Source organism: Haliaeetus leucocephalus, unplaced genomic scaffold (genome assembly GCF_000737465.1).
Source record: "Haliaeetus leucocephalus isolate CR32 unplaced genomic scaffold, Haliaeetus_leucocephalus-4.0 Scaffold395, whole genome shotgun sequence".
NCBI classification, from domain to species: Eukaryota; Metazoa; Chordata; class Aves; order Accipitriformes; family Accipitridae; genus Haliaeetus; species Haliaeetus leucocephalus.
The window spans coordinates 488,205-502,481 of NW_010972831.1; the positions used below are offsets into that span (position 1 = coordinate 488,205).

At 41.3% G+C, this 14,277-nt stretch overlaps 1 protein-coding gene across 1 annotated transcript in view; it reads right to left on the reverse strand.

The window, feature by feature from the left end:
* The window catches only part of SPNS2 (spinster homolog 2 (Drosophila)), an 85,196-nt gene that overhangs the window by 27,485 nt on the left and 43,434 nt on the right, over positions 1-14,277 (reverse strand). Inside the window, exons 4-7 of the mRNA XM_010573897.1 lie at positions 7,449-7,600; positions 5,126-5,192; positions 2,361-2,503; positions 1,038-1,190 (exon numbers count right to left, since the gene is read on the reverse strand). Coding sequence (XP_010572199.1) covers positions 1,038-1,190; positions 2,361-2,503; positions 5,126-5,192; positions 7,449-7,600 — 515 coding nt within the window. The remainder of the gene's footprint in view (positions 1-1,037; positions 1,191-2,360; positions 2,504-5,125; positions 5,193-7,448; positions 7,601-14,277) is intronic.

The window sequence follows — 14,277 nt, forward strand, 5'->3', positions numbered from 1 at the left end:
TTCTCCATATTGTGTGTGCAGGACTTGTATTACAGAGGCTTTGGCAGCTACACCACAGTAGCTTCAGGGCAGCTCAAAATATAGGTGTCATCCAGGAGTGGAAAACTTCTCTTTGTAAACAGCAGATGGGCACTCAGACTGGAGCTGTATTTTCTGCTCACTGCATTTTTGCAGAATAGACTGAGACTGCCTGCTGGGCTCTCTAGTTGATGGTACTCCAAACCACTAAGTAGTTTACTTGAGATGGGATTGTGTCAGCTAGAGCAAGAAGGTTTTCCTAATGTTATTTTTCCCCTCACAAGCTAAAAAGCTGACAAAAGGCAGTTTTTCTTATCTTTTATTCACCTGGAGAAATGCTTTTTTAGCATTTTATGTTTTGTGCCATCACGGTAAAGCACAAAGCAATGAATTATTTTTCATAGCTTATGTGCTGCAAGTGATATTATATAACTGGGACTGAAAAACCAAACCACTGTATAACATCAAGCACTCCAGACCAAAGTGTCCCAGATCTCTGCACCATTCTTCAGCAAAACTCAGCATACACAGTAGTATATAGAGCAATGAAACACAGTGAAGTCCTCTCTCATGCAGAAACAAAAGTCTTCAGTGTTAGTCCCTGCAGCCTTTAGGGGAACCAGTCCAACCTCTGAATTATAGCCACCACTGTGGCTACCCAACCTGCCAGCTTATTCTGCTGCTATCACAGATAAGTATGGGTCTTAAGAAACCAAATTCTCAGCTCTCCAAACATCCTCTAAGGCAAAGGCAAAAGTCTCTTTTCTACTTCTACACCATAGCCTGGGAACTAAGACAGTGCTGAGGTCATTGCTTCTCCCTCAGTTTGACTTCATGCAATGAAGAAGAGAAATAAAACCTAGTTTACAATCCCAGCATTTCCTATCATTGTTGCAAAGACCTAGAGGAAATTACAGACATTCTAGTAACTTGACTCTGTGGGACTTGCCTGTTTCCTCTGGTAAATAAGCCTCCACCCCCTTTTCCCCCTCTTTAAATCAGCAGAGTATGAATCTCACCTATCTTTGGTGCTGCAGGGCTGTGAGTTGCAGGTCTCTGCTGTCTTCTGCACGACCTGTGCTCTGTGAAGGTAGAGAGGGATCCACATGCCAAGCGCCCCTGTGGCAAAGGAGACAGCTGAGGTGGCCAACGATGAGAACACGTAGCTGCGGCTGTGGAGACGCAAGAGGCAAAACCAAGAGAAGGTTTAGTGGGAGAAGTGAAAAAGCAGGAGCCCCAGGACAGGAACCAGTGCTTTCCCCATACCAGCCACCTCCCTTTGCCAAAGGGCAGAGACAATACAAGGTACAAAGCAATGGAGAATAAGAGGCATGGAATATTTCTTCATACATGATGCTCCATTGATAATAATGTACTTATTTCTTCAGAGGTGCTTCATAGAGACCATTTTTCATAGGATCATTTCAGAAGACAATCCGTACTTAGTCACTAAGACATGATGTGCAATCTACAGGGCTTTCACTGTAATACCATCTGTTAATCTGGATGACAAGTTTCACTTCTCCCTCCCTGTCCATGCCACCATATGATTACTACTTGAGTAAACTACCAAAATAAGTAATATAGAAATATCGATAAATTAACCATCATCAATTTTCATAGTCCTTTGATACTGGATGACAATACCAAGAAGGCATTCTAGCCAGCAGTTCTAGAAATGAAGGACACCACAAATTTCCCATCAGAATTCCAATGTAACACTGAGTTCACAAGTGCAAGTATTTGCACATTCACAGGCAAGCTTTCTGGAAGCAAGTACAGCTGCTTAAACACTTGTGAGCATGCGATCTTTTATGCACATATACAAGCACCCAAACACATTCAGTGCTTGTGCATTCAGTCACATGTGGTTGTATAAACATAGATAGTTAAACTTGGCATGTAGTGCAAGCTTTTGTGTATTTTCTCCTCTTAAATTGCTCTGTCATTTAACTCTCTTTTTCCCCTCAGCGGAGTAGCTCTTTCAAGGAAGAAAAAGGATCTAAGTGTCTGAACAACAGTGGCACAATAATTAATAGAGGAACACAGCAATTTCTACACTTCAAAAGCCTTGATTTGTCTGAAGTATGAGCCAAACAAAGCAGATGCTTTCCTAGATCTCAATCTTGGAAAGGTTAGAGCAAAAGTTGGAATCCATCATTGTCACTGCAGTCGATAACTTCTGAAAATGTAACTTTTCTTTCCTAGGTCCACAGACTAAGCTTCCTGCAACTCCCTGCAAGTTGTCACTTTCCAGTCTCACAGTGCTAAGAAGAACAGGCCATTGGATGTTCCAATTAAGCATTAGAGGCAAAGCGTGCTTTTTACTACAGTGCTCTTACTTTCTAATCAGTGCTTTCATGTCTCTTAGCCATGAGGTCCGAGCCTTCAGCTGTCCCCCAAGTTGTTCAACATTTCCTCTTTTAGCAGCAGGTACAAATATCAAGATGAGTGTCCCTGTTATCATTCCCAGGAGTGGAGATACCTGCAAGAAAGGAACAGGGAATTAGCACAGGAGTCAGCAGGGTTTGCTTGGACTAGTCACTAAGAAGCAGATTACATTAGTTTCATTTCAGCAACTCGATTCTTTACAGCTAGCCAGGATCTGTAAGCACACTGAGGCATCTGTTCCTTTCCTTCCTCCCCGTCATTCCCTGGACTCTCTTATCTCACTCTGGAAGCACGCAGCTTTGAGAATACTCTGATTAAGGCAGTCCATTTCTTTGTGTTATTAAAGTACCAAGATTCATCTAAATATGGTTCTTCAGTGATGTTTAACTCTTTGGAAACCTACTCCCAGCTGGGCTAAGAGACCAACTAGTTTCTGGGAGAGTGCAGAAGCCTTTTAAAGGCAAGAAGGCCAGATGAAAGATTTCTGGATGTAGGGAGCATGCTGGCTTTGAAAATCCTTGCTTGACATGCATCCCTCTTCCAGCGAACCCACAATGGCTTCTCATTTTTGGGCAGCTTCCTCAGATTACCTCAGTGTACAACAGACCAAGAAACACTGAAAATTCAGGCTGGAAGATAGGAAAACAACACATTTGAGGGTTAGGTTTCCCAGTTTCCAATCCTTTCTCCCAATCACTAGGCAAAAATACAAAGATCCCACAGTGCTTTGCAAGCTACAAACATGATTCTTGTTTTGACACTGAAATTCCGTCATTGTCAGAGTGGAAAATAGTTCCGTTAAGAAAATAGAAACATGTATTTTCACCGAACTATCATCTCTTCTATACATCCTATTTTAAAAATAAATTCCTGTTAAAAAAAAAAAGTTTCCAATAATAGCCTGAGAATGGCCTTTACACATAGAGCAGTGTTTCATGTCCAAAGACGACAAAGCCAGAATTCTTCTAGGGAAGGGAAGGCAAAAATATTTCAGAGCTGGAAAGTCAAGAAAATCCCTTATCCAGGGATAAATGAAGGCTGATACAGTATCCTTATTACAACTGAACACAAGACACAGCACTGGTAAAAAAAAATGGAAATGCTAGGATTTTCTAGGGCCATATAATTTAAAGTCACTTTGATTTTTATCTAAAGGCTTAATCCCCCAACAGGACAATATCCATTGATACTCAGTAATGCTCCAATGAAACATTACTGCTAGATCCAGAGACAAAGCTGCCACTTGCCAACGTGCCCTTCTGTCTTCTTCAGCCCACTGAAGTATAGATTATTCCTGACCTCTCCTGGCTTTGGAGACCACAGGAGATCACAGAGGGAAGCATCACCTAGGGGAATCTTTCACATCTTGCAAGAGCACAATAATTGCCACAGGGATGGAGGCTGCTTTACACTGATGTCTGGAAGCTTTCAACACGTGCTGTTTGACTACAAAAACTGAGCAATGCTGTCCAAAGCAACCATCATAGAAGTGCGCAGCTTGTCAGACGCCCCACGATTTTGCACAGTCAGGGAATCACGCATCAATGTGTCATTTATAGCGGAAATCATGACCCCATAAGGGGTACAGTCTTGCAGATAGCCTGGATTTCTCAGGATAACTATGGAGACTTCATCTGAAGAGAAAAATGCTAGTGAGGATTTCTTTGCACAAATTAATCATTCAGGTTTTACAGAGAGAAACACAAGAGCGCTCCAATGTATCAACCTCATTAAAACCCACTGACCAAGAGGACAAGCTTTGGGTTTTCTGATTCCTTGTGCTGGCCTCTGCTCAGAAGTTAATTTTACCCTTAAAGTATTTCTGCTACTGAATGAGGTAGCCATCCTCTTGGCGTGAAGCTGTAGGCTATTAAACTTTTCATTTCAGGTTCACAGCTGGAAACTACTCTCCACTTTCCTAGCTGCAGATGAACTGTTCACGGTCATTTTCCTGGTTTTGCTTACCCTTGCCTGACAGGGAGGGAATGGTCTGTGTCACAGAAGGGCACATTTGCTTGAGATGGGAACCCATGTATTTCATCACCTGCTGTTATAAATGGTGTTGGCCTAAGCTTCATGAGATTCATTGTCTTCATGAAGTGCCAGGGCCAGAGAATGCACCTCACGGGTGCTTATGCCACCCAGATTGCCAAAGGTCAGAAAACAGTTCTGCTGGGCCACTTCCTCTCAGCTCTTTCAAGACATCTTTGTGTGCAGGATCTGTTTGTGCATATGTGATTGGAGTGTATTATCTTTTCAACACATTTATCAAGGTCCCAAGAGGTTAAAATAGAAGGAAACCGACTGTCTCAGGGCAGAAAAACAAGCGGAAACTGGAACAAAGTGTTTTTTCCTCAAAGCAGGAAGCCATTCTCGGAGTTTCTTGACAGCAGGGGACTGAAAGACTGTGGAGTTGATTTAAGGCCAATGCCTCGTCTTCCCATCCCCATCAAGAAATCATGGTTGACTGATAATAAAGTGATTGGAAAATTCTTGCTCCCAGGCAGGGAAAAAAACAAGTGTAATGAGCTAAAATCACATACCTTTCCCATTTGCTTAGAGAAGACATCTGCTATGCACTTAATATCCATAGATGTAATTTCCAATCCTTTACCTTCTATATATAACAACAGGTTGAGGAATCGTATGATAGAAATCTTCCTAACAGTGATCAACTGATGCAACTGTTATTAAGATGTTATTAAGAGTGGCTTACCCGCAACGCCCAGTGCCAGTCTCCAGCAACCTGCTTCACACTTGACCCAGTGATGTATCCCAAGCCACTGCAAGGAATACAAAGATGAGAGTCAGTCAGAGCTTTAACAGAGTACCACAATCACAGCTGTTCTTAAAGATAAAAAGAGGCATGATCAATTGTGTGTCCTAGGCTCTCTTCTCCTGCAGGAAGAAACACGGGTGGATGAAGCGGATGGTAGCTAATATGTAACTCTTCCCAGCACTGTTGATCTAAGAATGCTCAAATCTGATGGAAATTTGGACACTGATCTCAAGTTTATAGCTGGCCTTTCAATCTACAGTGGATGGAAACAAAGCCTCAAAAAGAATTTATTTCCCAATTTAATTTCTGCATCAGGCCTTTCTGTGCACTAATATGAATACTTAACAATTTTATGTTCAAGCTCTCAGTTAAGAAGTGCCCTTCAAGGTCACACCATATTCCATCATCAAATTTTTTTTCTTGTCATTTAATACTACTTGGTTCTAATTACCCATGAAGAGACCATTTTCCATAAGCTTGTAAGAAAAACCAAGAAGAATATGCAAGAGAGTCTGATGGGAGAACATCAGACCTGAAGCTTGGAAATCCCCTCTGAAGATAAAGGAGCAAGAGGACTTTCAGCCACATGCTGAGAATTACACTGTGGTAACAAAAGGTGGCTCACAAGAGACTAGAAAAAGGTGAACTTAGCCTCGCTTCTCTCAACGTGAACTGAACAGATGTGAATATCCTTTTTTCGAAACTCCTGCATTTGTTGCTGAGATTGCCCTGGCTAAAAATTGCCAGGACTGTTGCAGGGTAGCTGCCAGCCATCACATGCTTTTATTGAGCAGATGGCTAAGCTTTGGAGGTTGCCATCTATAATCACCCCAAAACTGGGCTTTTTACAGAGACAGGCCCCAAGATCAAACCATGGATCCACACCTCTGTTGGATATGGAGATAATTAAATCCCAGAATCAGGCTCAACAGGATGAATATTTGTCATTTTTTGCTAGCCATAGTTGACTGAATTCACTAGGAAAACACTTGGCATCCTTGGCCCTTTTGGGAAAATATTCTTTTCACCAGTTAAGGACATGGCTATCTCTTTCTCCTCAAGAGCAAAAGGATGTTTGTGAGTTTTATCTCAGGGATGAGTGCTCTAACTTGTAAAATGCACCACCCTAAACCAGAAGTTTCTCCCTGAGTTGGGGAGGATTAAACTGCTGCCTATGTTTTCCCTGCTGGAAATGAACCCACGATGCCACTTTTGCACAGGATATTGTCCAGCTCTGGGAATAGGTATATAAACTATGCGAACCTACCCTGCCTACAACCTCACAATAGAGGGTCAGCCATTATTTAAAAAAAAAAAAAAAAAAAATTAAAAAAAAATAACAGATTCCCTCCTGTCCCAACAATCAGATACTGCACTGGGCTGATAAGGGAACTCAACTGAAAGTGCCAGAGGAAATAACTACTCCAAATCTGAGTCTGTCTTGCTTTCATCAGGCATCTATAGGCTTGGCTGTCCTTCATTGCTCTTCGTTAAGACTGAGTGTGAACAATCATTACAGTTCCTCTCTTCAGCCTTGCTGTCTACACTAGACTTCACAATTTCTCCCAATTGTTGTTTCAGTAGTAATAGCACTAAAATGGACTGGCCGCTGCTATTGCAACTAGCAAGTCATCTAAGATTGGCTTAGCCACATTTTCCAAACTTAGTCAGATTGGCCAAATTCAAGGTTGGACAGAATTTCAGCTTAAACTAAAAATATTTTTTAAAGTCAAAATTTCAAATTGTGTATGTTATACAGGATACTCCTCTTGAAACCTCCAATATTTAGACTGTCATGTAGAAGCAGGTACCCTTTTGCTCACTTTTGAAAACTCAGCCCAGCATCTTAAGAGATCCTGATTTCACAGTAACCTGAAAGACATTGCCTAAAGAAGGCCTAGACCTCACATGAATCGAAGCAATGATTCAGAGAACCAATATAGCATTATTCGAAATGACAGTTTAATAATGCTAATAAAAAAAAGTCAGCTAAAATATTTTTATTCCATTCCCACCCCACTGCTGTAAAAAAACAAAAAAGTCCTTCCCACTGATTCCCGAAAGTCACACACGAACCAGTAACAGGGATAGAAAAAGAATCCAGTTCCTGCAACTAATTAGTCACTGCTCACAATATTTTCCTGTCTAAACCATTCCAACCAAAGACAGGAGAACTATCATCATTAACAACTTAAGATCTGCATAAGCTTATTTTAAAAGAAAAGCCAAAACCAGACGAAAGAAGCATTCTGTCACTTACCTGCCAAGAGGAATTGCAAAGTAGAAAACAGACAGCATAAGGGTCCTTGTGTTTTTGGTGAAAAGGTCTCCTATGATGGTCGGTGCAATAGTGGAGTAACTTGCTTCACCGATACCAACCAAACCTCGCGAGAGCACAAGAAGCCAGAAATACTGAGGAAAGAAGTAAAACACGTTAGCAGGTCTCCCGTTGTCTTTTTTAATTCAGGATGGACGACAGTGAAATCTGTGCAACATGGAAATACACACCCATGTGACTAGAAAGTGATCCCCTTGTATGCATTTATTTTTTAAAACCTGAGACTCCTTTCATTTTTCTCTTGCCAGGAGGAAAGGGACTGTATTTTTTGTGAAGATTTACAGGCATGAAAGAAAAGTAATGCATGTTTGCTCAGTGACACTCATGAAGATGTTCTAACACAGGCAGAAGACCCTCGGTTTATTCTCAGGATGCGACTCATTCTTGTTAAGCCCAAGTGCCAGCAACACTGCACTGACAGAGGAAGGCTTGGTGAGGCGGGTGACTGTAACAAATCCTGCTCTGGCATCCAGAAAAAGCAATACCTGCCGAGCACAATCCCAACCTCCCCAGCATGCCAAGGGACAAGTTAAAACTGCTGAAATCCTAAAGGCTCTTCAAAGCTGTGAAGGAGTTGAACCTGCAGTCCCCCAAACTCTAATTTTTTCCTTCATTAGAAGCTACGAAATAAGGGAAGTTTTTCAAAGGTGCTAAGCACCTTTCTCACTGCACTTTCCTTGAAAAAAAACATAAATCTCCTCCTCACAGCAGGAAGGCAGAGTAAGCCAACACTGAACAGTTCTGAAAAACCTCAGGTTACAATCTGAGCCAAGAGGCACACCATTACAAAGAGTAAGACTAGAGCTTTACTGTGGACCATCGCAACATCAGTGTGCTCAGTAAGTAGTACCACCAGCTGAATAATTCAGAGCCATGCAAGGCAACAGCACAGGTTGCAAAAGGCATTAAGCTGCCCAGAGAATTACATGCCTTTCTGAGTAAAGGGCAATTCAACAGAATGAGGAGATGGACTTCACATTTGGCACAACGCAGCCTAAAATGGACAAAAAGGAATTGTTCATCTAATAGAATTTTCTTCGTGGCCCGTTTCCCTAGTTCAGCCAACACTTTCGTAAACTGCAAGGACCTGATTTTCAAGCCAACCTCTTTCACTACACTTGCAGTTTTCTGGGCGCTGCTGTGTGAAGGCATAAGGCACAATTTTTGATGCTTAAATACCTGATACATGAGCACAATCAAGTTCTCAGACAACTAAGCAGCTTGAGCTACACCCAGAAGTAATTGCAGGTGCAGAAATTAAACAGTCAACTGCAGAAAACTGTAAGCACAGGGAAATGTACTTCTACAAATGTAACCTCCACAGATCCTCAATTTACTGTTATTATTCTGTAGATCATTTGTGAGAAGAACAGCAGGCATTATGGTATGTCCTTAAACACCAAAGTGCTTTGAGAACAATGAGTGATTACTGATTCCCCTTCTTCAGATGGGAAGCAGTTGACAGGGAAGTGACTGACTTTGTACCCTGTAGCAAAGATAAGCCAGAGTACAGAGCTCTCATTCTCAAATATGGAAAATGCCAGGCAGACATCAAGCCACGTGCCTCAGTCATAAATATATCCATCAGCAGACAAAAATCTACCACTGACATGTTTTCATTGTTTTCCTCACTGTAATCCCCTGGTTGAAAAGAATTTCTTGAGGATTCCTATAGTCACACAAAACAAATACTTTTGTGCACTCTTCACTTCCTCTTATTTTGACGTAAATTCTGCATGAATATTTACTTTCTGAGTGTATACGAGTTCCTTGTTTGCTGGCAGGGCATTTGCAGCGCTGCTATCATTCATCTATCTCCCATAAGCTGCACATATGTAACAGACACATGTGGGTGTATGCAGAAAGGGCAATACTGTGACTCAAGCGATTTAATTTATGCCAATTACCCAATGCTAAACCACTCCACTGCAGAAATACGCTGACAATGATTGGTGCACAGGTAACCAATGTATTTGGGATGAGCAACAGTATTTATAACATGCTGAACGACTTAGTCATGCAGAATTAGAAAGCAGGGGAACTGGAGGCTGATTTTAGTTTCTTAAGAGGTTCAGATCTGGATCACAGAGAGGGTGACAGGCAAAATAGTCATCTGGCAGACCCGGAATGAGTATGTAGACAGTGCTAGTTACACCTGTAGAATGACAAGTTTGCAAATGCCCTGGATGTTCTTCAAATTTGAAATACCTACATAGAAATGACACAAGTTTGTGCTCACCAGCCAGTATCACTCCCAGTGAATGCACTGGACAGGAATTTCCTCCAAATAATGCTGTTAAAAGTTTCCTCTTACAATCCTTGCATAAAGCAGGAAAACTGTATGAAGTTTTCCTATTGTGGTAAAGAGTGACTCGGTTCCATCAATACCATTGAATCAGAGTCCCAATACAATGAAACTATCTGCAACAAGTAACATGTTCATTCTTCTCCCCCAGTTCCTCCTCGAATCCTCCTCCCTGGCTTATCCCATGCTTATGCACTCCAAATATCTGTTTAATATTTAAACCATGTTCTCTGAAGCAGTGGTATCCAAATTTAAATCATCACATTCTGACTTCAGTTGGCAATAAAAGCAGTCTTCTAAAAGCATAATCTACATGAAGACATGAATGGTATTGCCCTTCTGAGATGATATATTCAAGACTACGGACAATGCAGCTATTTAAGTGTAACATCTAGGCAAAACATACAAAAGTCTAAACAATATTAGGTAATTAATTATAATGAGTTCTATGTTGCGCCTGGGTTTAGAGCTCTATATCTAGGATTAAAGAGCTAATGCCTCTTCTTATCCTGCTGAAAGATCTCTTCCGGATCTTTGGCTAGCACACATTCTATTGGAACCTATACAATAAAATTATGCAGTAATTTGTTGTGGTAAGCTAGAACCCCCAATCTTCCACCTCTAATCACAGTCAATCAAAACTTAGATTTTTGTCATCTCTGAACAGGGGCAGCAGGGTAGCTCCGGGAGACAAACAGTGGTCCTTTCCAAGTGAGGCCTAATCTTTTCATTTTTCATAGAGGAAGAAGAAAATATAAACAACAAAACAACTCCAAAAGTCTTACGCTGCTACTCATTTGGACCACAGACATACCATAAACCACTTAGAAACTGGTCTCCAAACCACTATGTGTGCAATACAGGCATTTATATACACACACACCCATATGCGCCTTTCTCTCTCTCCAAGTGTATGCAAACATGACAACCAACATAAACAAATGGAAAATTCAGATATTACTCACACAGAGGAAGCATCATTCTCTGTTCTCCTGGTAGAAGGACACTTCTACCATCTCCTCTGCACTAGATTTCCCCCCCAAGTGTTTTTTCCTCTTTGTCCTACCCCAGGATTCTCAGCAGTTTAGTGAGACAAAAAGGGCTGACACCAGCCAAATTCTTCTCTACATTATCTGTGCTTAAAAGCAGTACAGGCAGATAAGACTTTTAACTGAATTTCACTGTTACCCAAGCAGAAATTGATATATATTAAAAGAAGCTTATTCCTTTCTACATTACTTTGGAGCTCTTCTGTAATTTGTTCATCTGTGCAAATAGTTCTTGCTCTGGCAGGAAAATTGAAAACATCTGAGTCAGCTCTCAGCACCTAAGCTTATTTCTTTTCCATAGGTTAAGCCCAGCAGCCTCAAGACTGTAGTGTCTTTTTCTCTGGGTCAGTGCTTGCAACTAAAGTTTTTTGAAACAAAGAGCTATTACAGCAAACCATTTATGTCTTTAATTTTGGTTAGCAGTCATGTCAGAGATGTCTGCACCTCCATAAGAGCTGCCAACGTCTCCTGGTTTGTAGAGATGCAATGGTTTTCTTCAAATGACTGCATGGCAGAGATCCCCCTCACTGCCTGTGCCAAGTCCCCTTCTCCAACTTGTATATGCCACAAAGGGCCTGATGCAACACAAGCCAGGGAAGATTCCCGTATACAATAAACTATCGACATATGAAAAGAATGGTGGCTGACAGAGACCCAGAACTGCCACAGCCTTCCTGGGAATTTCCCTTCAAGAGATGCCATCACCAGAAACTAGTGCACAGAGAAAGCACTCATACGTATGTATGTGAGATAGACACAGTCAATGGACCTGCTCTCTTCTTCCCATCTCCTAACTATAGGGAAGGAAAAATATGCTCTAGCTCTACAGCTGAAAAATTTACTACTTTGTGGTTTGAAGACTAACAACCCAAACAAAAAAGAAACCCAATCCCCAAAAATAGATGTGAGTTTTGGAAGTGATACAAATCCTTATGACTCGGGGAACGTGCCGATTGTTAATAGAAATACTCTGTGAACTAACTTCTAAATTTCTTAAACTATCAGTGAACCGTAGGCAACAGCAGTGATAGATCATGGGGTCAGATGGACCTGGCCTGATTACTGTTGCCAACGACACTACCCGCTAGAAACTGTAGGTGTGACACAATCTTTCCAGAATTTTCATCTGAAAAAAGCTTTTATGATTTGAGTTCAATACTTATAATATGCCAAAAGACAGTTCATTTACTGTCTCTGCAGAGTATGACATGGTTTATATTCACATTTTCATACTGATTTTACTCTCTATCTCATGCACACATAAATGTTTGACGGCCTAGGACACGTGACTAGCTTTAATCATGTTTGGACAAACCTCCTAATTATACATTTATCCTAGTTGTGTAGACCATTGAGTGAGTAATACATGTTTTAATAGGTCTAATTACAGCTTTAACTTCTTTCTCCTTTTTTAATTAGTTAACAAAAGGAATTAAGCCACAGTTCTTTAAAAGATTAGCTGTCAGTGATAAACCTATAATCTGCCAAATATGTGTACAACTCTGAACCACCAGATTTACTGTCTAAAGAATCATATGATCCTTAAGCTTCAGTTATTAAGTATTTGCATTTGAACGTGGAATAGCTTGTAAGGGTCTCATAAAAGAAGCTGAATACATGCTTCTTTCAGATTAGGGACACACGGACCAATGAGATCACACAGACATAGCCAACCTAGTACTAATTACTAGTGTGTGTGTGCTATGTGTGCACAGCACCAATGCAAGCCATGTTTTGAACTGACATTGCTGGTCTAAAAGAAGGATCTTTTATACTGCTACAGCAACCGCACCTGCACCCTTTCCTGTATGAGGATACTGAGTTAACCTCCTACAGATTCTACATTTAGCTTCTGTAAAAGAGGGCTCAGTACCATGAAATTCCATATTTTAACTGCTGAGGTCTGCCATATTTTCCTTCTTTTGTTATATAAACATTACACAACAAACAAGAACACAGAATCAAGGTTTGCATCCTTTGAAAGAAGATGTGCATAAAGCCATTCCTGCCACTAGGCAGCTAGGACTGCCACACAAAGCCTATAATACATGTGTGTGGAATGACAACAAACTAAGGAGAAAGCATTGGGATTGATTTAATTTCCCTGAGTTTCTGGAGCAAACTCAGTTGAACTGTACTGCAGTTACGCTCTTGTATTCTACAGCTGGCAGTCTTGTGCTGACAACATCGAGGGTACCACAGCAGTCACAAGTGATCAGTTAGATCAACCGACGATAGAAAAATCTGAAATACTGCAGGAGCCAGCTGACCAAAGTAAAACCCAGGGGGCTCAAATGTATATTCAAGGGCTGCACAAGAGTGGTCCCTTTTGACAGCTACCCTCATGCGCAAGCATTTGCCTTTCCTGAGCAGAACCTATATTTTCTGGCCAGGCAAACACCGCTTCCTCTTGCACTCCATTAAGTTTTCCCAACCGTATCAATATTTTGCAGGGATCTAAGTGGTTAGAGATGACACACCACACCCTTCACTGCAGGTATGGCACAGATGTACCATTAACCATGATGCAAACCAAACCAGGAACATACTTCTGAGTATCAGTATTGTGACTAAGAGCACTGGCTCCTGTAAACTCACAGTTCAAACTCCTGCTCATTAGCTGAGAGTCACTAGAAGAGCTGAGCAATGGAACGACATTACAAATGCAGGTGACATATTTGTTTAAACACTAAACACTCCATTTCTCTTAGCCCTCCCAGTAATGATGGGGTCACCTTTAAGAACCTGAAAGTTTCCAAGTCAAACAGGGACACTGACGTATCATGAAAGACAAGATGACATTAAATGATGATGTTCATGTTTTAAATTCCATTCTGTGTCTGGATGGATGATAAAGGCTACAGCAGAACAGAAAAGCCTAAATACATCTTCCACCTCTGTGCATCCCTGAAGCTTTTGAATTCTGAATACATATAACCAAGGCACCTGCCTTCCATTGGTGGATACAAGTCCTGGGTCCACACATTTGATAGGAATGGTGTGTCAAATCTAGATATGGACCACAAAGCCACACACCCTACCTTCTCAAACGTGAATGGTTCAAACCCTCCTTTAATAAAAGCAGAATAAATATTGTAAAGAGCTAGAGAGGGGTTACATATTTAGTACTGGTGAATTGTTCCGGGCCAATCCTGAAGAACATGTCTTCCTGTGAAGGGTGGCCCAGACTTTTAAGCAGCTGAATATTCATGCCAAATTTTCGACATTTGGTGTCTTACTGTCTGGGAGATCTTTGTGCAGGAACAAAAGGGAGATGTGTATCTACCTTTATCTACGAGTAATCTTAACTAATCCCTCACGGGGATTGCCAGCAGAGAGACCAAAATACAAAATAACACGGGGGGGGGGGGGGGGGGGGCGGCGGGCTCTTTCGGGT